The 27,462-nt window shown below is 42.9% G+C and overlaps 1 protein-coding gene across 5 annotated transcripts in view; it reads left to right on the forward strand.

Annotated features, from left to right (window-relative positions):
* Positions 1-27,462, forward strand: part of TNIK (TRAF2 and NCK interacting kinase) — a 417,539-nt gene that overhangs the window by 359,897 nt on the left and 30,180 nt on the right. For 3 of the 5 annotated variants that reach the window (XM_006155057.3, XM_027774425.1, XM_027774427.1), the window contains 6 exons: positions 953-1,192; positions 3,420-3,526; positions 10,122-10,285; positions 12,331-12,428; positions 13,268-13,291; positions 19,247-19,431. In XM_006155057.3, coding sequence (XP_006155119.1) covers positions 953-1,192; positions 3,420-3,526; positions 10,122-10,285; positions 12,331-12,428; positions 13,268-13,291; positions 19,247-19,431 — 818 coding nt within the window. The remainder of the gene's footprint in view (positions 1-952; positions 1,193-3,419; positions 3,527-10,121; positions 10,286-12,330; positions 12,429-13,267; positions 13,292-19,246; positions 19,432-27,462) is intronic. The other 2 variants (XM_027774424.1, XM_027774426.1) reach the window with 1 other exon arrangement.

Here is a 27,462-nt window from a genome sequence, read left to right on the forward strand (position 1 = left end):
TCCCTACACATGCAGTATCACCATATATCCAATTGTGTGACTTAGCAATTGTAAAAAGAAATTCTAGTGTCAAGAGATATATATTATATAATACCATAAATGGAAAGAGCCAGTCAACAGAAAGCAGGCCACCATAGAGGTGAGGCATATGGGTGCCAACCCAGGCCCCGGCACGTTGACTGGAAAATCCAGGTATGGCTTATCCTCTGTACCTTACGTTGCTCATGTGCACAGGGAGGGAAATAACTGTCCATCTCTTGGTAGACACAGTAATTGACAGCAAGTAAGATGCTTAGGGCAGTTCTTGTTTTACAGCTCAGTAGCATTCTCTAAAGTCAAAGTTAGGAGTTTTGAAAAAGGACATTTGTAATATTGGGAGAGAGAGGCTTGCGTAATATATTATGTTACTGGTCACTACAAGTCGCTGTTAGTTTCATCACACTATTCCACTGACTTTGTAGCCACCCCAAGTAAATAATTTAACTCTTTGCCAGCCCTATACATCCCTCTAAGTGGAAAATTTTTTTTTTTTTGAGAGATTTTCACTGTAGGGCGCGTGCGCTCGCCAGACAGACAGAGAGAGACATAGAGACAGAAAGCGAGAAATCACCCCCCAGGGGGGATGGTCACGCCGCAATCCCTTCTCCTCCATTCTCCTCTCGGGATCTTGGGCACGCACGCACTCGCGCCCGGCGTGAGATTTAAGCCACCAGGTCCGGGACACGAACCGCGGTCGACTACGTGGGAGTCCAGCGACATAGCCATTACGCTAACTGCTGGTTCCCTAAGTGGAAAATTTTGAAGAGCCTTTAAAAGCATGCTCCAGGTAACTGTGATGGACTCTGTAGTCCAGTTCTTGTGCCCTGGAACTTTTTTCCCTTGGACTGATAGAGAGCTAGCTGGTCTGCTTTGTCTTCTAACAATGCTGCTCTACTGTTGGTTTGATGCTCAGATCCCACATCTGGTAGCCGTCAAATCCCAGGGACCTGCCCTGACTGCCTCCCAGTCAGTACACGAGCAGCCCACCAAGGGGCTCTCTGGGTTTCAAGAGGCTCTGAACGTGACCTCTCACCGTGTCGAGATGCCGCGCCAGAACTCGGATCCCACCTCCGAAAACCCTCCTCTCCCCACTCGCATCGAAAAGTTTGACCGAAGCTCTTGGTTACGACAAGAGGAAGACATTCCACCAAAGGTACTCTTAATGGGCATTTTTATCATCGCTGTCATCGTCCCCGTCATTGGTTATTATTACGACTGTTCCAGGCTTTTCATGATGATGAAGACTGTGGTAGCGCCACAGCCTCGTTCTTTTTCAGTTTTGCTTTTGTCCCTCCTCATTCCCATGCTCAGACCTGGATGGTCATTTATCATGGCTGACCTTTGCGTTCCCTAAAAGATGCAGGCTGGGTAGGTTGAATGACTCGGAAGTATAGAACTTGTATCCAGAATTAGAACTCTCAGCCCCAGTCATTTCAAACTGTTATTTTACTATCCATATTAGGAAATAGAGTAATGGCTGTGGTGGTTGTTTTTTAGGTTTTTGCCTTAGAGAGCATGTGCTGGCCAAAGAGACACAGAGAAAAAGGGAGAACTCACCCTCAAGGGGGGATGGCCATGTTGCGAACTCTTCTCTTCTCTTCTCCTCTTGGGATTTTGGTCATGCACACAAGCCTGACATGATTATTCAAGCTTCCAGGTCCAGGGCTCAAACTGCAATCGGCAATGTGAGAGTCTAGCACCTTAACCACCATGCTACCTGCTGGCCCCAATAGATATTTTTATTTTTTACTGAAGACTGACTATGCATTTAGACACACTGAAAATTGTTGAAGAAGAAGATAGACTATTCTCATTTTTAAGGTTTATTGTTTTCATGAGAGATTGGCAGAGAGACTGACAGGCCTGACTGGGTCTCACCACACCATGATCCTTCCACGCCAGCATCCCAGTCAGCTCGGATCACAGAGCAGTGCCCTGCTGCCTGTCCACCACAGCCAGGCCTGTTGCTCTTTTTGTTTTTTAAAGTTTATTTATTTACATCTTCCCAGAAAAGGAGAAAGAGACAGCGAGAAAGGGAGAAGAAGAGATTTAAGAAGAGAGAGAGAGGTGCTCTCAACAGGGTCTCTGCACCATGATCCACCCCACCCTCAGCCAACCCAGATCGTGGGTATGTGCACGTGTACCCTGTGTGCACCGGAAGGCCCAGGACGTGAAGCCGGGACCTTCGCATGTGACTCCAGCATCACACTGTTGTGTTAGCCCTGCGGCCCCCCATCCCTACTTTTAACAGTACAAAGGGAGACCAGATTTCAGGAATTCGTAGGACATTTTAGTTGGCCCCATTTAACAAGGGCTGCTTCTAGGCCAAGTCATAATTTAATTCCAGCCTTAATTAATTTTGAAAGATAATACTTTAGGATAAAATGATCAGCCATCTTGTTAGACAGTGCAACCCTGAATTTGGGTTCTTTAGTTTGTCTGTTTTTTCCCATACCAAGTTGTTACTCATGCTAAGAAATGTTCCGGAGTGTGACTATGGACACCTTAGAAGTACTTCAACATAATGGAGAGATTTTTGCATCGAATTGTTCCTGGTTCCAAACCTTCCATTGCTACTGAACTCAGCAAGAGGGCTGTGACCAAGAGAAGGTCTCACAGTTCCCAGGAAATGACCCTTGCCAATTCCAGAAAAACACAGTTTTTACTCAATGATGTACAAATATTTCTCTCACCTTCCTCTTGGAAGGTTTTACACTAGGAGTTCCGATATTTTGATCTGAACACAGCTAATAGTGGCTTTGTGGTGTTGTTCTCTTCTGTGGAAGCAGAAACGCCATCAGAAGAGGTTATTTCAAGAGCACAGTTTGTGTGGAGAATAAGGTGGGGAGGGGAGGAGACACAACAGCCAGAGGAGCCAGAAGCGGAAGTTACTGGCCCACTCTAAGACCGTGCAGGCATAGGAGGGGACTTCGAAGAGTTCATGGAAAAAGTAGAAGCTTATTTTAGGACAAAAAACTTTTTAAATCCATCTATACTTTTTTCAAAACATGCACTTTCCATGAATTTAAATTTGAAGACCCCCCCCCATACAGGAATAAACCTGGGAGACACTTTTTAAGATCAATTTGAAGCCTTCAGTGTTAGGATTTCATCAGGCTCTCTCTTCTCCACCACTGCTTACATTGTCGAAAAACAAAGAGAATGCATGACAGCACCAGTCTGGCCCTTCCACTTCACTCCACTGACTCATCTCTACATTAAAACGAGTGCGATAAAAATTTATTTTTCACAACAAAGGGTGATACTTTATGTAGAGAATAATTTTCTGTACTAAGATTCAGAATCTGGTTCTTTTAAATAATCAGCTCCTTTGGAAGCTATTTTATGGAACATATTTCTAAATTCTGGTTTTCTTTCAGGTGCCTCAAAGAACAACTTCTATATCCCCAGCGTTAGCCAGAAAGAATTCTCCTGGGAATGGTAGTGCTCTGGGACCCAGATTAGGATCTCAACCCATCAGAGCAAGGTAAGCCAGGAGGGTGGTAAAGGTGGAAGGACTACCCGCCCCGCCATTACTGTTACTGCTTCCCGAATGTCTGTTCTTTTCCACTGCAGAGGCATGGTGACCTGACGCCGGGGCTGTAAGCTTTGCAGAGCCAGAACACGTGCCTTTTACTTCTTCAGTAGTTTCTCTTAGAAATCATTATGTAGTGAGGACTCACGAATGAATGCACGAATGAGGCAACCCAGAAGCCAGTCGGGCATACTTAACTGACAGTGTTTAAAATCTAGGAGTAAAATTGCAAATAGACATGTGGCTCTGATACCTCAAACCGTGACCACAGAGGCCGGTTTATGGACTCAGCCAAACAAAATGGCCTGTTTTGTGGTGGTTTTTAGCATCGGGTCAAGAAACATGCCCTTAGAACGACTGAAACACTGAAGTAATGGCCAAAGAAACAGAAGCCAACCGCAGAGCTCCCCTGGCGTGGTGGTTACAGAAACACTAGCTCTTAGGAATAAAACCACCTCTCCGTGTGACGGAGGGTCACGGAAATGCAGTCATGCTTCCACAGTTGCTCTGTGTTCTAGAACTTTCAGTCAACGATGTCTATCCCTACAGCCAGAAAACTGCCTCCACTTCCACGGGTTGGTGCACAGGTCTTAGGAGAAGCTGGAGAGTAAACAGTGTCTTTACTGCAGCTGGGCAGACTTTATGTGGTAACAGATGCTGTTGGCTGCTGTAGTTCATCAAGCTTCCCTCAGATTTTTCATGATGAATACATCCCTTTATAGGATCAACCGAAATAGCAAATGGCCTCTGCTGAGGCTATAAAAAGAATGAGCTTGGGCAGGCTGTTTTCTTTTCCTTCATTGTGTTCATAATAGGAGAAAGACCCTCCTTTGCTAGAAAGAGAGAGACCGAAAACAAAGCTTAGGCTTATGTGTACGTATCTTGAAAATATGGACTGCTTTTGATCATAAAGCTTTAATTTTCCTTTGTTCATGAAAAACCTTAGGAAGGGGGTCAGCCCATCAGTAAAATGGAACTATTCTGAGGACATGAATCCCCTTAGGGCATGGAGGCTAGCCATTCTGAGTGAAATTACCAATCGCGAGAGGCGCTGAATGAGCCATTTTTTCCCAGCGACTTGTCAGATTGCCACCAAGCCGGTGTTGCTAAGCCGCTAAGGAAGACTTGAACACTGTGACCGGGGAACCAAAGCAATGTTAGCCCTGGTTTGCAACCTGAGCTTTGCCGGTCTGCCTCTTCGAGACGCTAGAAATCCCCAATCATCAGTGCTACGATTATGTAGTCAAATACAGACTAGCTTTTTATTCCCGCTGTAGTGCTGGTCTAATGACATTAAGACTTTAGAGCATGGGTATTTGACGACCAGTGGCCTGCCAAAGACAAGCTTTTCCCTTGGAATCACTTGAATACTGTACTGTGTGCGAAGAATGCAGATTGTGAGAGATGGTAGCAGTTTTCCACTTACAGAGTAAGGAGGAAGTGAGCTGGAGGGGAATAGTGATTTACTTACAGGACAAGGGAGAGAGGCTGGGGAAGGAGGACAGGGTGGAGAATCCCCATCTTCACGTGGGGTGGTCATACAGAACACCCCTGCTTCTGCTCTCGCTTATATCCACCTGGCCGGCATTTACTGTGTGAATCGGACTTTGTGGCTCTAGATGGGATTGTGTTTTTTAGAACTACAGTATTTGGTTTATGTACTGTTGTACAGATCGCTGTAGCTCATCTTCGCTGCAGAATAAACCATCCCAAGGGTTAATGGCCTGGCCGTATGGGTTGGCTGAGAACGTCCCCTGCAGGTCCTACCTAGGCTCACTTGTACACCTGCCCTGACTGAGGGGTGGGCTGTATCCCTTGCTCCATGAGGTCCTTCATCCAGGCTTCTTTACTCTTTGGCAATCTGAACACATCATTTTAGCAGCGATTGTACTAATGCTGAGCTCACAATTTTCAAGCCTCTGCTTACATCACCTTTGCTGATGTCCCATTGGCCACACAGGTCACATGGCCACACCCTGAGTAAATACAGACAGGAACCGTGCAGAGGCATGGACATGGGGAGACGTGATTTGCTGGAACCACACTGGACCCACAGCCTTTCCTACGTTCGGTCGGTGGGAGAAGGAAGGGTATTCAACGTGGTAAAGCTTTGCTTTTGCTCCTAAGGGCCCTAATGAAGTTTATCTCGTCCTTTTTGCACCATTTGTCAGACAGTCACCCATCCATACAGCCCTTGAATAAGGGTCGGTTTTCAAGAGTCCATCCTTCACTGTGCCTCGGAGCTATGCTTCCTGCTCTTGGTCAATATTCCTTTTCTCTTATAACCTTTTCTTTGATTCTCAAGGGAGACAAGGAAACTAGCAAAATTTCGGTGGATTCTAATGAAAAGTGCATAGCTAATAAGGGACGGATTCAGGATGTTTGGTTATTACTTTTAATTTTCTTGCCACATTCTGCAAATGTATATTGTATCCTGCTGTGTGCAGGGCTGCATGTAGTCCCGGGACCCCATGACTCTAACCAGCACTGCCAGACTCCAGGGCCATGGGCCACACTGTCTGCTGCTCTGCGGGATCTGGATTTTACAAGGGGAAAAATTGTATTTTTTTTCCTCACTTTCTTATTTTGCTTTGGGAAAAGTATGTAAATTAAATCATTTAAAGAAGGTGGAGCCTTTCTTTTCTCCTCTGTGGTGACCGCAGGGACCACAAGTTTAAGCTAACACTGTCTCGTCACAGGAGAAAGCTGTATCTTAGAGTCATGGCTTGGACAGGAACCACCAAGGAGAGCAATTCTACCTGTGTATATTGTGATGAGTGAGAAATCAACCACTATGTGCTAAGCTTTTTTTAAAATTTTAAAAAGAAGGGATCAGCAGTTAGCATAATGGCTATGTCACTGAACTCCCACGTAGTCGACCGTGGTTCGAGTCCTGGACCCAGTGGCTTAAATTCATGCTGGGCACGTGTGCGTGCGTGCCCAGGATCCCGAGAGAAGAATGGAGGAGAAGGGATTGCGGCGTAACCATCTCCCCTGGGGGGTGATTTCTCACTTTCTGTGTCCCTGTCTCTCTCTTTGTCTTTCTGGTGAGCATACGTGCCGTATAGCAAAAAACTCTCCAAAAAAAGGGTTTTTTTAAAGAAGCAGACAGAGCCTAATGGTTAGGAAACTCAGTTTGTGCTTCCTGCATTTAGTATAATGAACTCCAGTTATTAGATGCAAGATATATAATAGCTCCAAAATACGTGATTTCTTTTGGATAATTTTAGAAACAACATGTTTAAATCAATAACCTCCTTAGGGCTGCCCCCATAGCCCTGGTGGTTAAGGGAGTCAGATCCCACATGGTCAACTGTGGTTCAAATCCCAGCCCTGGCTGCTTGAAACACATGCTCAGGTCTGTGTGTGCATGTGCTCAAAAGTTCCAACAGGATGGAGAAATGGAGGAGTGATGGCAGTGTGACCAAGCCCCACTGGGGGGTGCTTGCTCCCTCTCCACTGTCTCTCTTTGTCTAGCAAGTGCATGTGTCCACTGGCAATTAAAAAATTAGTAGCAATCTCTGTAGTCCTGCCCTAATGGAAGACTCTTGAGTTATCGTGGGCAGTGGGCAAGCATGTACCTGTAACAGAAGGGTGAAAAGAAAGCTTTACTACTTTGAACGCCCTTCCTTCTCCCAGCAATGACCCCTGATATTTCCTCCTCCCACTCTCTGCACACCCCAGGCCAATCAGAAAGAGCCCTATACAGAACATGGTTGATGTATTTATTTTTAAGTAATTATTTATTTCTTCCACAAATGGGAGAGACAAGAGACAGCACCCAACAGGGTCGTTGCTCCACCATCTGCCTCACCTGCACACTCTCAGCACACTCAGGGAGGTCTTTGCACACAAACTGGAACTGGCCTGGGTATATCATTCCCACAGAGCATCCGTTACACTCACGCACTGGCCCCAAGAACATGGTTTTTTGTTTATTTATTATTATTTTTTAAGAGAGATTTTTGCTATCAGGCACATGCTGGAGAAACATAAAGTGATACATGAGCCCCCAGGGGGATGGCCATGCTGCAATCCCTTCTCCTCCATTGTCCTGACAGGATCTTGGGCACACACACAAACGCACCCAGCATGAGTTTTAAGCGGCCGGGTCCAGGACTCAAATTGTGGTCAACTACACTGGAGTCCAGCAACATTACCATTATGCCATCTGCTGGTCCCAAGAGCGTGTTTTTAAATAGGGACAGTACTGAGCAGGAACAGCTGTGCAGCCATCAATTGATGAAGAAAGTGTTATTGGGTGGTCCTTGCACATCCCTATCTTCTACTTGGTTCAAGGCCATTTATTGTTTATTTCTTTATTTAATAAACACTTCTGAAGCATTAATTATATGGCATACTATTCTAAGTGCATTACAAATATTAACTAATATTAACCATATAGCAACTCTGTAAGTTAGCAACCATAATCAACCCTGTTCCATGGCTAGGGAAACTGAGATCAACAGAAGTTAAGTAAAGTGCCCAAGGTGATGAAACTCTTAAGTGGCAGAGCCAAGATCCGAACTCTGGAGGCCTTAGACCAAAGCCCGTGCTCTGAAGCACCATCCTATGCTGTCTGGTCTGGGTGGATACAGCTGGAATTGTTGCCTCATTTTCCCAAGGGGAAAGGGACCTTGATGCGCTGACTGGCAGCACCATTTTCCACTGGGTCTGCACCTTTCTCGCCACGTGGTGTCGTGAGTGTCAGACTCTCCTAGTCTGAAAATGATTGAGCCTTACCTTCTGATACTCACTACCTTCCAAAGGTCATCCTCCCAACCCGTGCTCAAGTTCTTCCTACTCAGGATGGAACTAGAGTCAACACATGCTTTCTAGTTTCCTTCCCGGGAGCTAAAGTCTGAGTGATGACACAGTCACCATGACCCCAAGTGACTGTTCTCAACCTTCTCACTATGCACGTGAATCGGACATGCTCAGGCTTCGAGATCCCGGCCAGTCCCACCTGCCCTGTGGACTCAGAGATGCCTTATACTGTTAAGATGAGTAGTTGAGTTAAATACACACACACATACACACACACACACACACCCATATATAATCATTTTAAAATATTGTTTTTAAAAAATCCCAGGCACTTTAATATTTAACTTTGGTTCATGTGTTCTTCTAAAACAAATGAAAATTTAATCAAACAAGTACATTCAGAATATAAAAAGATTTAAATTAAATCAGAAACACTCAGTCAAAACCCAACGACTAAATGTTTAATTTCGAAAAATAATTCTCTGTCCCATCCCTAACCTATCTTCTTGTGGCTCATTTTTTCTCATTGGCTGTGTCATCGGAGAACAAAGGAAAGTGAATTTTGGCAGTCAGCCAGTTCATTAAAGGCTTGGCCCAAATATCGGGGCCACAAAATCACTTTGTAATCCTAATTTTCTATTTTGACTTTCTAGATGATTCAAGTGAATGGAATAATTGTCACATTTACACTTTACTATGTGTTTTATAGACCAAACAGCATTGTCTGCGGGGTGGCAAATACCTGAATTAAAAGTTCTCACCGGAAGACATCTATTTGGATGTTTTCAAGTTTTTATACATTTGAATCTGAGTAGACTCAGCTACTACGTGAACAAGAGAAATATTATATAATGGAATTCTTCTGAAGTTGATCCTCTCCAAGAGCATTTATCTCGGACCTCTTGGCCCCAAGACCAGATCTTATTAATACATAATAAGAGAAAGAAAAATGTGAACAGTATGACATTTTCTCAAATACTCAGGGTTTACCACCCAAAAAAAAGGTAGAAAAGGCCTCATGAAACTTTCTCTATTTGTACATGTGGTTTCATAGAAACTAAATACTTTAAGTCTCCAGCAGCAAAAATAGCAACCTATTAAGATCAGCACCCATGCTGGTTAGCACCCGTGGGGAGGATGTGGGCTAATGAGGCCCAGGGCAGGGATTTAATGCCCACGGGACCCAATTAGCTTCACACAGAAAGAGACTCTGAGCCCCGTCAGAGATGCGTGCAAGTCTTCCAAGCTGGCTCTGCTTATGCCCACGCTCCTTTGTCATGCCAAGTTAGACCTGGCCCAGGCCGCCTCACCCAACATGGCAGGCCCCTCTCCCTGTTCAGCCCACCTCTCTACTGGCCAAACCCCACCTTCCCTTCTGGGCACCCATTTTCACAGGGGTTCCTCACACAGACTCAGCACTGAGTCCAGCTGGAGCCTTCTCTTTCTCCATGTGGACCAGGAAAGCCCGGCCCTGTGTCTGCTCTGGCTGTCCTTTAGCCTTCCTGCCTGCTACTCCACAGACCAGTCAAGTCCTGCTTCCTTTTTAGTGTCACCTGAGCATGTCTGTCTGCAGTCACTGTGTATATGCCTATGCGCCATTTGTACGTCTTTTATTGAAAAATGTCTATTTGCGTCCTTTGCCCAAGTTTAAATTGGTTGTTTGCTCGCTCTTGAACTGTTAGAGTACCTTGAATACTTTTGGACAGTAACCCGCCTTAGACATGTGGTGTGCACATTGGCAAGATCTTGAGAGTGTGATGTGTGCTCTGCCCTCTCACAGCAACCCCGATCTCCGGAGAACTGAACCCGTCTTAGAGAGCCCCTTGCAGAGGACCAGCAGTGGCAGTTCCTCCAGCTCCAGCACCCCCAGCTCCCAGCCCAGCTCCCAGGGAGGCTCCCAGCCCGGATCACAGGCCGGATCCAGTGAACGCACCAGAGTCCGAGGTAAAGCTCTCTCAACTTGCTCTTGCGACATTGCCTGCAGAGGGTAGCTACAGACAAGAGAAGGGTGACTTGCTGGCTCGGGCCCCGATGTGGCCACCAGTGCATGATGCTGGTAAGCCCCCAGTACTGTTCTCAGCCTCAGTATCCTGAGAGGGGTAGGCCACCATCCCCACATGTGTGTGTGACTTCCGAGTGTAGACAAAATCCTTTCCAATCTCAGATGCCAGTGTTTTCCAGGGAGATCCAATAATGGCCTTGAAGAACTAGTCACTTAGCTGTCACCTGAACTTGATGCCCCCTTACTACCTGTCTCGAGAGTTTCATGTCCCCCAAAATGCTGTTCCCAGGTACCAGTAGTCCCTTCAGATGTTCTGGATGTAGTTCACAGTGCCAGGCATTTCTCAAAAGGAAATTCAATAAAGACTAATGTAGAAGAAAGACACTTAAGGGCAGAAATAGAATCGGACTAAAAAATATATTTGTCCCTCCTCTATTGGAGAGGTAAAATTCAGCCTCTTCACTCAGTTAATTCAAATCACTCGTCATTGTTTAGATTTCATCAATGGGAAGCCTGCGGAAAACGTTATTATCGCTCAAGTAATTATACATAATGATTCATTGTTTCTGGCTAATCAAAATGTATTCTTTCTGAATCACCTTCTTCAGAAAGTAATTTTTTATTCCAAGTGATAAAGACCAGCACTTTTTAAAAGTGCAATTTGAAAAATATTAATACTCTTAAAATTACTCTGATGAAAATCAACAGTTCTTTATTCTTTCTTAGCATTTTCATTAGACACAACCACAGTTTACCTCCCAATTGCTTTTAAGGTTTTAACTAAGCAAAAGCACTGTGGTCTGTTGGAAAAACACGTGGTGTTCATGTTCTCTGCACTGGAGCATGGAGTGCCCTCTGGCTGGTCCTGTGTGCAGGCTTCTCACCTCAGCTGCACATCCCAGAGCAACATCTGTCTTTGTTGCCTTGACTCAAATACGAATTTTCTTAACTTAGAAAATTGCCATTTCTTACCTCTTTCCTGTTCATTGGCAACATCATATCCTAAGAGCAATTATGAGAGCAAACCAAACTTACACGTATCATTTTAAATCTCTGCTCTAGTCCAGGCTTAATTCTTACGTTCTTTCTCTCAGCTTCTAGTTCTTCTGCGTTAAAAGTAATCTTGTACCCGTGGCTTGTCATTGACCAGGAAAGACCACTTTAAGACAAAACAAAAGAACTCTCCTACCCTAGACTGCTTCTTCACTAACTGTAGGCTCAGAAACAGGAGAGGTACTATTGCACGCTGTAGCTGTTAGGAAGCCTCCTTCCTCCCTGACTTTGCCCCTGCGTTCAAGAGCCCCTTCCCTTCTCACCACACCCTCCTTCCTGCCCCCACCCATTCCTTTTCCATTTAAGGGCCCAGATCATTCCCCAGTCCCATTTAAAAACTGTCATTCCACCAGATAAAATAGATTTCCTTTTTTCCCCCACAGAATTTCATCCAAAATATATCTTAATGGGTAAGTGGTAATACAAGAAACCAAGCATAGAACCCCAACTTAGAGGCTGGTTTAGCAGAGTGATTTTCAGAAATTAGACAGAATACCTGTTCTGTCTCTAACCTCAGGGTGACCTCAGGCTAGTCAGTCGTGTCATTTTTCTGAGTCTGTGTTCAATTGTAAAATAAGAAATAGTGTCACACCATTGGTTTGGAGCAAGGACAAAAAGAGGTCATTGACTGGAAAGCATTCAGCACTGTGCCTGACACAGGAAGGACTCGGGAAACGGTGGTAGTAAGATGGCTGCTGTAGCGTTTCTTGTTCTTTCTAGTGGTGTCCAGGTTACACGCTTAAATGTGTCTGCTTTGCTTTGTTTGCCTGAACATATATTTATTTTTCATGGATACACCTGAAGATTTGCCCAAGGGAATGAGTTGCCCACTGAGTAATCCTGAAGAGTTGACTCATCCCAGATGACCTATTCTGAATTTGAGCCTGTGCTTTTTGATGGTCACGTCTTTCTGGCCCTCTGTTTTTCCCTCTAGCCAACAGTAAGTCAGAAGGGTCACCTGTACTCTCTCATGAGCCTTCCAAGGTGAAACCAGAAGAATCTAGGGACATTACCCGGCCTAGTCGACCAGCTGTGAGTACCTCTCTCTCTAAGAGTTTTACGATCGTGTAATTGACCAGAGAATCCACATGATAACATCGCTGGGTATACACTCATGATTATCAACAAAAAAAATTGTTGGGGTAAATAAACAGAACAGATGCTAGAAGCTTCCAGAAGGAAATCATACCTGATCAGGAAAGAGGTGAACAGATCTTGGGTTGCTTTCTCTGCCTTTGGATATACTGCTGATCATTAACATTACATTCTTTTAAAGAATGAAAGAGAAAATAAATATATCCCTCTAATAATTTATACTCAATCATGTTGGGGAAAAGGGTGTTGAAACTAGCAGTTAAGGAGACTTGGACACTTTCGATGGGTTTCCCTTATTTCTTCTGCTCTTTCCCCATATTATTTTCCATGAGAATTAATATACTACGCTACTTTCTCATGCCTCTAGGACCGTATTTTATAGATCACAACTTGATAAGCATGGTCTGGTGAGGGCCTGAGAACTTCACAATAGAGCCCACATCGCCTTATAGAAAGAAATGGAGCATGGAGACCAAAATTTGAAAGTTGGAAATTAGTTTTGGATGAATTACTCCCCACTTATTTTACTTAACTTTTCCGAGAAACTTTTCCATGAGAGAATGTGAAACGTTTTGGTTTAGTCTACTTTTTGCATCTTAAAATAAAGAAAGTCAAATACCGAAGGGAGTTTGCCTCACCCTGGGTGGAAGTTCTCTCTGCCATTTTGTGTTTACCAATTTTGTACTAATAATTCCAATTTTGTGTCTAACCCGCTGCCTTTCTCTGGCTTTTTCCCTTTCTGTGGCTGCTTCTGGATCGGGTTCCTCTTATCTCAGAGCTATAAGAAAGCTATAGATGAGGTTAGTATTACCTTTTCCTGGTCGTCCTTTCACAAGATGTAAATGTTAAACTCATTTCCTGATGTGACATTCAGAAAGGTGTTGATGGGATCACAGATTTAAAGTCCATTCATTGCAAGAATCTGCTGGGAGGAGAGCCCCTTCAATGAAAGGGGCCTAAGACCCTCACATCTACCCATAGAAAGCAGCAGGGACTGTTCTAAGCTAAAATATCACGTCCCCATCATTCTAGTCTGGTTAATGACAAGTATCAGTGCTTTAATCATGGAAATAGTTTCTCCTTCCAGTATCAGATCTGACTCCCCAGTTTTGTGAAGAGATGGCTCTCAGCAGTTTTACTCACAAAGAAAAGAGACATCCTTCTAGAACACTCCAAATTTATAGTGCATGATTTGTGAACAAGGAATTATTGGGCATTGTTAGATTATTTTGTGGGACATTAACAACACCATCAGCAGCAGCAACTTTAGTTAATGAATCTTGGCAAGTTAAGTGACTTTATTTCCTTACCTGTGGAGACATTTCTCCATTAGAAAAATATATGACTTTGTCAATCGTAGGCAGCTTGCTAAGAAGGGTGATTGCCTTACTGCTGTTTGTCAGACCTGCATGAATTTTTTAAGAGACAGGCCTTGCAAAAAGTCCTAAATGCATGGAATCTGAAGAACTACCATTATGGCTTTAAGGCTGCAGCTCTGCTGAGCACTATTTTTTGTGAAATTATATGGAAAAAGCATTGGCTTTGGGGTCAGCAAGCTGCATTCGAATGTTGGCTTCCCCAATAAATAACTGGCTCAGGGGAGGGGAAACCTCATAACATTTCAGGGCCCCAGATTTCTCATCTGTACAATGGGGCTAAAACTACTTATCCTGCCTCGCTCACACGACTGTTGAGGGTCACTCGAGGTAATGTGTACAGAAGCGTTTTGTGACATGTAAAGTGTGCAGAACGCCAAGAGGCTGTTTTTGTTGTTAAAGTTGGGGCCAGAGGTGTGGAGCCCTTTTGCAGGAGGAAGAAGCACAGGTCTCTGCATTGGGTCTTTACCGCAGCACCCTGCCACTCAACGTGAGTTCAAGAGTTGTCACCATGGGTTATTGCTTTTAAAGGGATGAGATCCGGCATGTCACAATGAGTGGATGGCATTAATATACAGAAAGAGAAGTGGAGACCGGTTATATTCGCTCAGCGCCTGGACATTGCTTGTCGCCTTCCCTCGTTGTAGTGAGAAGGACCAGAATTATCACAACTTTTATTGATTTTTCTCTTAGAACAGGCGAAAGAAAGAATGATTCTCTGGTGCAACAGTTGCCGATAAAATGATTGTATGTGCACAACTCAGAGAGAATTACATGAGTCTAGAAATTGGCTTGGAAGTGGCTGTTGTGAGAAAAGGGGGTTTCTAGGAGTTGGACTGGTTAACCCAGATGTTTTAGGCTTTTCACAGTAAGAGCCCCCACTTATTTTGGTGTATACCCCATTTCACTGGACAGAGAGGGGGCAACAGAGGTGTAAGTAATCAGAAGTCATGAAGAGGCATATAAGTCTTTGAGCTGGACCACTAAGAATACAGGATTGCTTGGCTCTGCCTCTCCCAGGGGTTCTCAACCAGGGGGATCTTCTACTCTCCTTAGGATACAGCAAAGTCTTGGAGACGGTTTTAGTTGTCACAGCTTAGGAGTGGGAGGAAGTACTAATGGCATCTGTGGACAGTGCAGAGGGTGACACCAAGCCTCTGTAGTGCAAAGAGAATGTCCTGCAGCGAAGAAGTCGCCAGCTCAAACTGGAGACCCAGGACCACCGTTGAGAAACCTTCAACCGTTCTTGCATCTCTATTCGTAGGTTTTGTTTTTTTTATTTTTTGGAGAGGTTTTTGTTGTTGTTGTTGTTATAGGGCACATGCACTCGCCAGACAGACAGAGACAGAGAGATAGAAAGCGAGAAATCCCCCCCCAGGGGGGATGGCCCCGTCCCAATCCCTTCTCCTCCATTCTCCTCTCGGGATCTTGGACACACATGCACACGCACCCAGCGTGAGTTTAAGCCACCGGGTCCAGGACACGAACCGCGGTCGACTACATGGGAGGCCAGCAACATAGCCATTACGCTAACTGCTGGTCCCTCTATTTGTAGGTTTTGATGTGGTTTCCCTCTTACTGACTGTTTGACCATTTAGATAACCTGGGATTAACGTGAAAAGTCTTAAATTATTTGTGGAAACTCGTTACGTATTATTGCTAAGGTAGTAATGGAAGATTTCATAAAGATGAGGCTGGGGGAATGTCCGTTAATTTGTCATGATTTCCTAATGGCATATGAGATCTGGCAGTGCAGTCTGTGATTAGTCGATACGGCTATTGACAATGAATATTCTGGCTTTAGCACAATGAAGTACATGGCATAAAGCCTATATTCATAGGCCAGCCCCATAGCCTAATGGTTAAGGGGGCTGGATCCCACATGGCCAGTCGTGGTGCAGATCCTAGCCTGGTGCCTTGAGGAACAAACCAGATGCAGGTGTGTGTGTGCCCAGAAGCCAACGAGAGGAGGCAAAGGCACTATTGTATGATGTCCCTTTCGGGGGTGTCGGGAGCTTCCTCCCCTTTTGTTTTTGTCTCTGCCAAGTACTTGTGCCCTCTGGCAATTAAAAAAATTGTACTCATAAGCAACTATTGACTTTGACACAATTTTTTATTAGTGTGTAGGGATCTGAAAAACTCTAGCACGTCCGTAGATGGTACAGAACTTGAGTACTGAGTGGTCCAATCCTTTTCTCCCTCAGTCGAAGATACTAAAGTTAAGTGACTTGTACAAAGTCATATCTTTAGATTCTCTTTAAAAATAAATGAATTATTTTAATGCATAAAGACTAGCCTACATTTTAAACAAAATAATGATTCAGAAAGTTGAGTTAAAATTTGAGTAAACAATATAGTCCTTAAAAAGAGATCTCAAAGAACACCTTTGTAGACAAGGTGTATGTAACTGTCAGACTAAATGGGCTTTTCTAAATAAAAATCATATCAAATTGATTCTAGAAAGTGTTACATCAAGGAAGCCTTTGTGTAAAAGCCTCTTAACTATCTCCACATTCGCTCCATAGTGAAAAAATAAATAAATAACCATTTCACTGTACTTCCTTTTTATATACTCTCAAATATTTTCATGCTAACTAGCACTTTCATCTCCTCTTTCAAATACAATTTTAGCCCCAGGCTTGAGACAGCCAAGCAATAAATTACCATGAAGTCTCATTATGTGGAGAAAATTGGTATTATCAGAGAATAAAATGTATGAAAGTGGATCTGAGCTCCATGGTGTTCATTTCAGATCACATGTATTTCCTGTAACTTTGCTATTATAAATTTTTCCATAGTGGATGGATAAGAAACAAAACTTAAGCAAAACTATTGGCAGTGGAAGATTAATTTCCTTTGACCGGGGATACTACTTTTGGGTTACTCATTGTTACTTTGGGATTTTCATATATGTCTCATCGTCCAAACTGTTAACAATTAAACCTTAAAGAAATTGCCAATTATTTTGAATATTTCAGGAAAGATAGCTTTTTAGTAACACAAGAACAAAAAAATTATAATAAAACAAAAATTATAAAGGAGGTCATAACTTTAATGTGTTTCTAAATACAGTGTTTAGAAAAATTTTGGCCATGATAACAAGTAAAATTTTCTTTAAATCACTGGACTACGGTCTAACTAACTATTCCTGAAGAATTGTAATGTTTTTAAATCTCTTTTGTTTTGTTTCAAATGTCGACGGTAAGGAAGACCAAGCCCTGGGGAAAATGTGTCATTCATTTAAGTATTTAAATCATAGCTAATATTGTTATATTTAGTTACTGAATTATTGACAATAGAAATAAACTCTTTAAAACCATATTCTCTCTTTAAATTATGACAAAGTGTCATTTTTGATGACAAGTAACATTTTAAATGCTAGTCATATTCTTTGAGGAGACTTAACATAATCTTAATATGCAGAAATCAAAATGCAAAATGAGTTTATCTAATGTGTTATTATTTTGCTGGTTTGAAGGGTGTAATAGCCTTTCCTCATGGCCTTAGCTGTGCTTCTCGATGTGCTCAAGCACAGCATCGCATTTGCCCCATTCGTTAAACAGAAGCGTTGGCAATTGTCAAGAGGAAGTAAAAACTAAAAAGCTGAAATCTGGATGTGAGCCTCTCCGATTTTGGTGGATTGCCAATGAAACCAGAAATAAATTTGTGTAAAACTCCATGTTGTAGTTCTCTCTTCTTCCTAGTCTCCATTATGCTTAAACACCCTTGAGCCTTTAGACTATAATTCTATTTTCACTTTAATGGATGGGGTGAATATACCCACTGAGATCGAGGCTGTGTGTGTGTGTGTGTGTGTGTGTGTGTGTGTGTAAAAGCCCTAGCTAGGTTGTGAATTCAGTGCTGAGTTCAGATTTTCAGGAGCTTCCCTGTTTTAAGAGCTTCAACTGTGGTGACTTCAGGATAGTGTAACAGGTCATCGTTTCCCTTTGATTTTTATGAAATTTAAAAAAAAAAAAAAGACTCCACTTAATACCTTGATCTTCCTAAGCTAAACCCCTAAAGTATTTCTTCTCCTAGTCTTAACCAAAGTAGTAATGCCTGATATATAGGTGGCAGTGGGGAAACAGGAGGGTTTGTTGTCCTCTCAAAATAAAATTATTACTTAGCTCTACACCCTTAGCAGTCTTTTCCCTAACCAGTTAGGATGAATTCTCAAATGTCATTTAGACCACTTTGATTGTTCTAATCCTACATCAGGTGAATTGGATAAATATATTTCTGGATTTGAAATAAAGAGAGAATATGGCCGTAAGAAAACTGTAGGATTTAGTATTTTTCAATGAGTTTCTTTCTCCCTAATCCCCTGTCTCTCACCGAATGCTCTGATTCCCACATGGGTCACTAATGTAGGGAGAAATGGTAAGACTGATGTCAAATTGCTTTTTCCTCATTTGCATGCTATGCGCAGTGGGCAGTTTAACCCATGCCAATTAGAGCGGCCATGCTTTTGCAGAACTGCTTCCCTCTGCATTGCTCTGAAAGCATGTAAAATACGAGGTAGTCAGATACTCAGCACACTGCCTGCAATGTGCCTGGTGATTAAACGCCACTTCATCCCATCCATAAGGCTAAAGGTTTCATCATACTCATGGAAAACTGAGAAACTCTCTCTTCCTTTTGGTGTTCGCATATTCATTTCAGTGGCCTTCACCAGAGTGTCTTAGAATTTGAAACAAAAGAAAACGAAACACCTATCACTCCAGATGAGAACGCCCCCACCACCCCGGCCCTGGTCCTCTTGATAAACTCAGCTCCGTGGCTATAAATGTCATTGGCACTAGGCTTTGGGGTGGGCCATTGTTTGATGTGGTGCCTCTGCTCTCCAGGGAATGATGACACACCAACGAGTCCTTGTAGTTGCTGGAACTTTGGGGATTGCTCTGTTCCGTGACGGGTGCTGGATTTTGGTATAGTGGTGATCTAAGAGGGGCAAGGCCGTGATTTCGGCTGGGGCAGGAGTCTCAGAATACTGCAGAACAATTTCTAAGCCCACATTTTTTCTCATTACCTCTGAGGATGCCCAACTCCACCTTCTCAAAATAAAAAAGAACCTAATGTGTGTATGTATGTGTATACATGCAATGTACATACACATATGTACACATATGAATTCAGAACTGAGCAGTCTCAGTCTAGCTATTGGTTTTGAACAAAAGTTTAAATTGATTTCATCTTTCTTTCCTAGCTTCTACACGCCACAAACATCGTTTTCTTAGTTCCATGCAGTAACTATGTTTGTTCTATATAGAGCTTTTTTTTTTCTTTTCCTCGTTGCTTAAGCTGGAGCACTGACTTGCTGAGAGACATAGCTTTGGTCAGTTCTACAATTCATGTGCTGAATGAACTTTTATTTTGTAGGATCTGACGGCATTAGCTAAAGAATTAAGAGAACTCCGGATTGAAGAAACAAACCGCCCACTGAAGAAGGTGACCGATTACTCCTCTTCTAGCGAGGAATCAGAGAGTAGTGAAGAAGAGGAGGAAGATGGAGAGAGTGAGACCCATGATGGGACGGTGGCTGTCAGCGACATACCCAGACTGATGTAAGAGGGTTACTTTCTAAATGCAGGCTAAGAGGGGACTAGAAATGTGATTAGAAATGGAAGCTCATGTGTGGGTCACTGGCAAGATAAGTTGACTTGGGGGTCTGGGACTTTATTATAGCAGAGTTCTGGAATGATCTCTCTGTAGACAGTCACTTAGCATATGTCACATTTGTAGGGCTGCACGTCACATGTTTTCCTCCATGTCAGCCCCACTGCCCCTTTGGTGACTCTTTCTTGGTTCTTTCACCTCCAGGGCAAACAGTATTGACAGCCAAACTGTTGGCATGTGCCTTTCTCCCTCGAACTAAAAGAGGAAAATGAAAGGCAATTTTATACAGGGACTAAATTGAACAACACGCGGCATCCATTTCTTCCCCACCACCCCTGATGAGTAAGGAGGAACGCACGAGGCGTTGTGGGTTAGTGTCTCTGCGGAAGGGTCGGGGTCACCATCACGCAGAGACACTTCCAAGCATTTGACTTAAATATTCCCCATTAAGGGTTTTCTACTTCATCCCTCTCATTGTCTACTTGGTCTTTTTCCTTTGGTCCGTGTGTTTTCCACATACTGGTTTGTTTGTTTGTTTGTTTGTTTGTTTGTTTGTTTTGAGAGAGAGAGATTTTTGCTACAGGGCGTGTGTACTTGACAGAGGGACAGAGAGAGACAGAGAGTGAGAAATCACCCCCCAGGGAGATGGCCATGCTGCAAACATTCTCCATTTTCCGCTCAGGATTTTGCGCCCACCCACACACACACACACACACACACACACACACAGTGTGAGTTTTAAGCCACTGGGTCTGAGACTAACCGCAGTTGACTACATGGGGGTCCAGCGATGTCACTATTATGCCATCTACTGGTCCCAGTGTTCACATATTTTGTGTCAGTCTCTCTGCCATCTTTTTTTTTTTAATATTTATACTGATAAATACATGTGTGTGTGTGTGTGTGTGTGTGTGGTGTGTGTGTGTGTATACCTACCTATATTTACCTTAGTAATTATAATCTTTAATTTTTCCCCTTTTTCTCCTTTTCCTGTTTCTTAAGTGAGAGAGGAGTTTACTTTTTTGTTTTCTCACTAGAATAGATCCTATAAAAGAATCTATCCTCATTCCAAATTATATTCTGATTCAAACAAACATATTCACCGAACCACGTTCAAATACAAATGCTTCTATTTCCTCTCCCAGATAAAACACACGGCACCACTGTCTTGGTTTACCGTAACTAACACAATGCTAACTTCCCATCTTTACTCTTTGTTCACCTCCATTTCTTTGGCTTAGCTACTAGTACTGACCAGCAGGTCACACTCATTCCACACAGAAAAGATATCTTTTCAGGCCCCAAATGACTGTCCTGTCCAGCAGGGATTGGAGAGCTAGCTGGCCACTCTGCAGGGGCCTTCATCCATTGATTAACCATCATTACGTACGAGCAATTCAGAGGGGCAAATCTAATAATCATAGCTGAAAACCCATGCTTGTTATTTTACTGTTGATTACCCAGTTACTGGCCACCATAAATATACGAAAATGTGACATTTTGAAACAAACTGTATGAAATTGCTTTTTTAACGGTGAGTAAAATTGTTCTACGGGCAAAATCACTAATCCAGAACATTTTTGCAAAACATGCTGGCCCTTTCAGTTTTGGTCTTGACTCAGCACTACTTAATTCTTCTAACAGATGTTTTGAACTCCCCGAAGACACTGAGCGTACCGCCATCAGGCTGAGAGTAGATTATGGAATTTAAAAATCGCTAAGACTCCCACCGTGTGTTAGACGCCCAGGTGGAGGGCTCTGACAGACTTGAGACGTACATATTTGGAGTCTGCCTCCAAAAAGGCTGTATTCTTGGCCCAGCCTCAGGGCAAACTCAGTAGCAAACCAGAGTGTGGAGCAGGTGCCACGTGCTGATGGCAGATCGAGTCCTCAGCCTCTAGTGCATGTGTTCCCAGGACTCAGGTGGGCAGGAGGGCTGGAGCGAGGGGACAGCCCTGCTCAGGATGTCTCTCTCAGGAGAGCACACACACTCTATCATGAATGGGGAAATACAAATGCAAACAACCAATAAACATGCAGAAAGTTTCTTTTAAAGAAGTTTATTTATTTATACACGTATGTATTTTGAGAGAGATTTTTACTATAGGGCGCATGCACTCGACAGTGAGACCGAGAGAAACAGAAAGTGAGAAATCATCCCCCCAGGGGGAAGGGCCACACCACAATCCTTTCTCCGTTCTCTCAGGACCTTGGGCACACACGTACACACGCTCGGCATGAGTTTTAAATTGAGTCCAGGACACGAATCGGGGTCAACTAAGTCCAGCAATGTAACTATTACGCCATTTGCTGGTCCCCAAACAAGTTTATATTCCATTTAGAGGCAAAAGTGCATGTGGAAAATGGCAGGTTAATATAAACATTCAGAGAATAAAAACAAATACAGTTTGGGAAAGAAACTCACTTTTAAGCCCTCATCAGATTTTACAAGGCTTTGAATGGTGTTCACCCACCTACCCTAGAGGCAAACCTGGGACCTTTCCCCCACTGCCAAACAGCCATCTCTCAGAAGTCCCCTGCCCTTCTCTCTGCGGTCTCACACTTCCCCATACCTTTAAAAATCACCTCCCCACCACACAGCCTGCACCGAGGGAGCGCGTTCTCCGTCTGTGCTGTCACAGCATCCGTGTGGATCCTGCAGGTTCACGTGGTGCCTCCAACAAGAACCGCTGGTACTTGTCTTTCTCCCCCTCTGGCCTGTGAGATTTCCAAGAGTGGGGACTGTGCCTTGGTCATCACTCTACTCTGAACACCTTGCGTGGTCTCTGGAACGCAGGGGGCCACCTGTGGCTGTCGTCTATTGTCTACGTGCCCTGAATTGAAACCCCAAGTCCTGCCTTCAAAGAGTTTAGAGCTTAAGTCAAAAGAAAGATGTGTGCAAATAGCTGTCACAAGGAAGAAAAGAACAGGTGATGCTGCACTCTCAGGCAGGCGGAGGAGTCGCAGTGAAGACATGGAAGGTTTGGCGGAATGTTGGGCATAAGGGAAGGGAAGTCCCGGGAAGTTAGGATTCAGGAAGTCGGACCTTGAAGGGTGCCCTCTCTCCTGTAGCTAATAGGAGCTACTGGAGGAACTGGAGAATGACAAGATCAGTACTATTTTCAAAGGTGATTTTTTTTTCAGCAAGATAATTTGGAAAGAGGACAGACTAGACACTAGGAAAGCAATTTGAGAGGATCTATTACTATAATCCAGGTAAGGAATAACAAGCTGAAACTATCAGAAAATGCGTATGTATAGAAGCATGCTTGAAGAACTGGTCAGTTTTAGATAGATCGAGATGATCATCCACTAAAGAGCATTTAAAATATTTTATCTCAAATGTGAAATATACTCAGAAGCGAGTGCAAATGTATGAGCGCAAGTCCTCAAAATCCATATTATAAAGATGATGCATAGATTTCAAAAATTTTTGTACTAAAATAAATGTGCAGTTTAATTACATTTTTACAAGCTTTTATAACTTCCTTTGAATACATGTGTATTTATTCCAATGTGATAAATACACGTATTTTATATGCATAGAAAACATATAAAATCTGTTCTATAATGTGATAGTTACATGTCTAAGAAATTTCACACTATTAAATATTCATTAGAAAACAATTGTTTCTTTAAGAATAGAATGTTTTGAGGCTAAAGTGCTTCTTATAAACATCCTTATTATCATTTTTGGTTGCGATAAGCTTTTATATTTTGTGCTATATGTATTTTTTAGGGCAGAAAATAAAAATAAACTGTAACACAGTTCTCTACGATAAAGAGTACACCAAAAAGCTTCTCAGAAATAGAACGCCAGGGAAAAATAATAAAGGGAAATAGACCAAAATGATATAAGCGATTACCTCTGGATGACACAGCTATGAGGGATTTTTATATTATATATGTATCCCCAATTGTAGGATGGACATGTACTCCTTTTTTTAGAGAGATTTTTACAATAGGGTTCGTGTGCTTGCCAGAAAGAAAGCGAAACGAGAAGTGAGAAATTACCCCCCAGGGGGATGACCATGCTGCAGCCTTTCTCCTCCATTCTCCTCTCGGGATTTTAGGCCCCCAGTGTGTTTCAAGTTGCCCTGTCTGGGCCTCGTGTGAGCCCAATGACATAACCGTTACGCCATCTCTTGGTACCCAATATCTATGCCTTTAAAATTGGGGAAAATGGAAGCTTTATGGAATAGGAAGGAGGGAAGGAACGGTGCATCAGTTCCCCTGAGCCACTGAAGCAAGGCAATGAGGCATGCCGTCGCCCTCGTCCCTTCCCCAGGGTGCCAGCACAGGCGTCCGGGCAACACATGCACGGCACACTCTTGGCCTGCACAGTCCGTGAATCCTTCCCAGTCTCAGCAGTGCAAGGAAAGGCGCATTTCTTTGTGTTCCCTACATCCCACTGTCACTAAGAGGCCCTGACTGGAGCCTGTCGCCCGCCTCTGGGCTATGGGAGTTCTCCCCTTGCCTCACACCCTCTACCCGCCAGCCGTTGTTCAGGCCTGGACTCACTGAAGTTGTGGGGGTCACTCTGGTCATGCTCTGCCCTTAGTTTCCTTCAACCGACCCTTTTCGTTCCTGGAGCTCATGACCCCCAGGTAAGTTTGTTCCCACCAAACTTACCTCCTTGTTGGGCCTGTGGAGGCCTCATGCTTTTCTCACATCCTTCTTTTCTTTTCAACGATCCCTCTCTCCACCCGTCATTCTCTCTTATCCCTATAGTTATAGGGGATATAGGATGTTCAGCTTTTATACCCACTACCCAGTGCCAAACCAAGGCCCTTCCAGATAGCGCAAGGCATGTTCAAGAAGCATGTACAAATTGATTTAAACCAATACCTCCAGGAGCACTTTGACAAATCCAATTAGAGGAAATTATTGTTCTAAACCTGAGGCCTAATTACAGTAAATTTCCTATAGACTTTCTTCTAATCAGTAGAGGTTTTTGTTCTGTTTGTTTTGTTTTGTTTTATATAGTCTGTATAGGATTTTGGACACCTAATTTTTCCCACTTCATCTTTATGCTGGAAAAATAACTTGTAGAAAAAGGATTATGTTACCTATAAAATGTTATAGTTGTTGTTTTAGCCTTAGCAAGTTTTTTTATAATGGACTATTTTTCTTTGTTTGTTTGTTTTCTGTTTTTTGGTGTTTTGTTTTTTTAGAGAGGTTTTTGCTATAGAGTGGGTCATTTGCTGGAAAGACAGAGAGAAGCAAAGGGACAGAAAGCAAGAAATCATTCCCTGGAGGAATGACCATGCTACAATCCTTTCTCCTCCATTTTCCTCTCAGGATCTTGGACATACACATACACGTGCCTGATGTGAGTTTAAGCCACCGAGTCTGGGGCTTGAACCGTGGTCAACTATGTGGGAGTCCAGCGACATAACCGTGATGCCATCTGCTGGTCCCTTATTACATGTTTTTACAAATTTTAATTTAATTTCATTATTATCATTATTTTTTTATTTTTGTCATAGGGCACATGCACTCACCAGAGAGAGACAAAGAAAGAGAGAGAGAGAAAGAGAGAGAGAAAGCAAGTTGTCAGGTCTGAGACTCAAACCATAGTCAGCCATGTGGGAATCCAGCACCTTTAACCAATATGCTACCTGCTGGTCCATTCTTTTATTATTAATAAACTTAATAAACTTTACTTTTCTAATAATAGGTTTAGATTTGCAAAAAGAATTTGAGCATATAATACAGTGTTTTCCTGTTACAACCCCCTCCACCCTTGCCCCACACAGTTTCCTGTGTTATTAGCAGCAGGCACTAGTATGGTACACGTTGTAACTAATGAGCCAGTATTGGCGCACTGTTATGAACTGAAGTTCATAGTTTACTCAGGTTCTTTAGTTTTGCCCTAACGTCCTTTCTCTCTTCCAGAATGTCACCCAGGACACCACACTGCAGTTAGTTGCTACGTCTCTGTAGATTGCTCTTGGCTGTTACAGTTTCTTGGGATCCTTGTTTTTGAGGAACTTGGCAGTTTTAGGGAGCAGTGATTAGAGAGATTGGAGAATGTCTTTACTGGAGCTATCTGATGTTATTCTCATGAGTAGACCAGGGTTATGGGTTTTGCGGAGGAGGATCGCAAAGGTAATGTGACATTCTGTCATTCATATCAAAAGTACATACTGTCGACACGATTTGTAACTGTTCTTATACACTTGATCACCTGATGGAGGTAGTGTTTTTCAGGTTTCTCGGTTTAAAGAAACTCTTTTTCCTCTCTTTTCCATACTTAATTCTCTAATAGGAAGCCACTATAGTACACAGTCCAGTCCTGAGGTGTCAGGAATTATGCTTCCCCTTCCAAAGGGTAGAGTATCTATATCATTTATTTGGAGTTTTCTGTTCAGGAAATTTGCCTCTTCTTCATTTATTAATTTATTCAATTATTTATATATATCAGTATAGATGCATAGATATTGGGAAAGTGTCTTCCTTGAATTAGCTCTAATCATACTTTTTTAATGAAAACTCATCCATATTTACGATATTTCTGATTAAAATGTGTGGATAGAGTCAGAACATGGTATTATCAAGGTAAAAAAAATAAATACATTGAACGAAAATATATTTATCCTGACTCTCAAGATTCTGACTGTGGCAAAGAAGAACCTGGTTGTACAGAGTGCTAGCCAGGTGGTGGTCACCAGATTAATCAAGCCCGATCTAGGCAAGGGCCCTCCAACTGATAAAGAAGGAAAGTGGCTCCCTGCCTGGGCGGCTCTTGATAAACCCTGCATTTATCAATTTATTGGCTTTGCACCATCTTCTCCAAAACTAGAATTTTGGGTGGCTTTAAAACAGACAGAAGAGATACATAAGATAAAACAAAATTTTGAATATGTGAGTGAAGAAATCATAGTTTTGAGAACGATTTGGATTTGCTAGTCTATCGGCATGCCAGGAATTCATTCCAGTGATGTCTTTTCTTATGTCTCTGGAACACTATTAATAGCTGCTCTCTGGAAATGAGATACTGAACATGAAATTGCTTCTTTGGAATTTCTTTCCAAACACATCAGTTCTAGCTCACATTTAGATTCATTCAATCTGCTGCTCCCGTTTAATCATTTTGAAATCAGCATCTTGCCATACATTTTCTTGTCTGTACTCACCCACTCATTTTTTTGCCTTTCTGTTTTGGATGAAAATCCTTGAAATATGTCTTCTGCACCCCAGAAGCATCATAAATCTGGCGTGTTTCTTGCTTCTTGGATTGAATATTTCATCAAGTCCTCAGACTTAGGCAGGATCTAAGCGGCCAAAGATATACTTTAAATATATAAGAAACAATTCAAATAAAAGGGTAAAATTGCACAGGTTGCAATTAATACACCTAAGAGAGAAACAGGGCTTCATAGCTTCCCTATTTTTACAAAAATCCACTTTAAAAAAGAGGCAGAAACTGACATTGTTTTTCCAGAAGCCATGTTGTACCATGCTCAGCCTGTGGATAAGCCCCATGGGTTCCAGTTTCCAAGTTCCCAAATTAGAGATGTTCTGTGTCATGCAGATGAGACACTTCTGCCAGCCAAGGTGACACTTAGGGACAGTCATCACTTCTCAAGACCTGGCACTGTACTCTGTGCCACAGGACACCTAGGAAACTTCAGCGCGTGCTCTTTGGGGCTGTGCTGGGACCCTGTCACCTTCTCCCATTACATCTTATACACAGTAGCAAGAAAAAGCTCCCAATAAACATACCATAGTGTGGGGTGACTTCAGAGGCTTTAACAGCCTAGTTCCTGGATCCCGCAATAAGCCAAAATGTGCTTAACTGGTATTTCTTCTTTATAACTCATATAAAACCCACTGATCTGATGATTCGTTTTTGCACCTCTCCTGTGTGCCAAACCTGTGCTGGTTACTGGGTGTATAAAGATGAGGAGAGAGGAGAGCATTAAAAGGCAGTAAAAAAGATAAAGAATTACAAATTGTGGCGAGAGCCATGAAGG

The sequence above is a fragment of the Tupaia chinensis genome, unplaced genomic scaffold, assembly GCF_000334495.1.
Source record: "Tupaia chinensis unplaced genomic scaffold, TupChi_1.0 Scaffold000430_1, whole genome shotgun sequence".
NCBI lineage: Eukaryota > Metazoa > Chordata > Mammalia > Scandentia > Tupaiidae > Tupaia > Tupaia belangeri.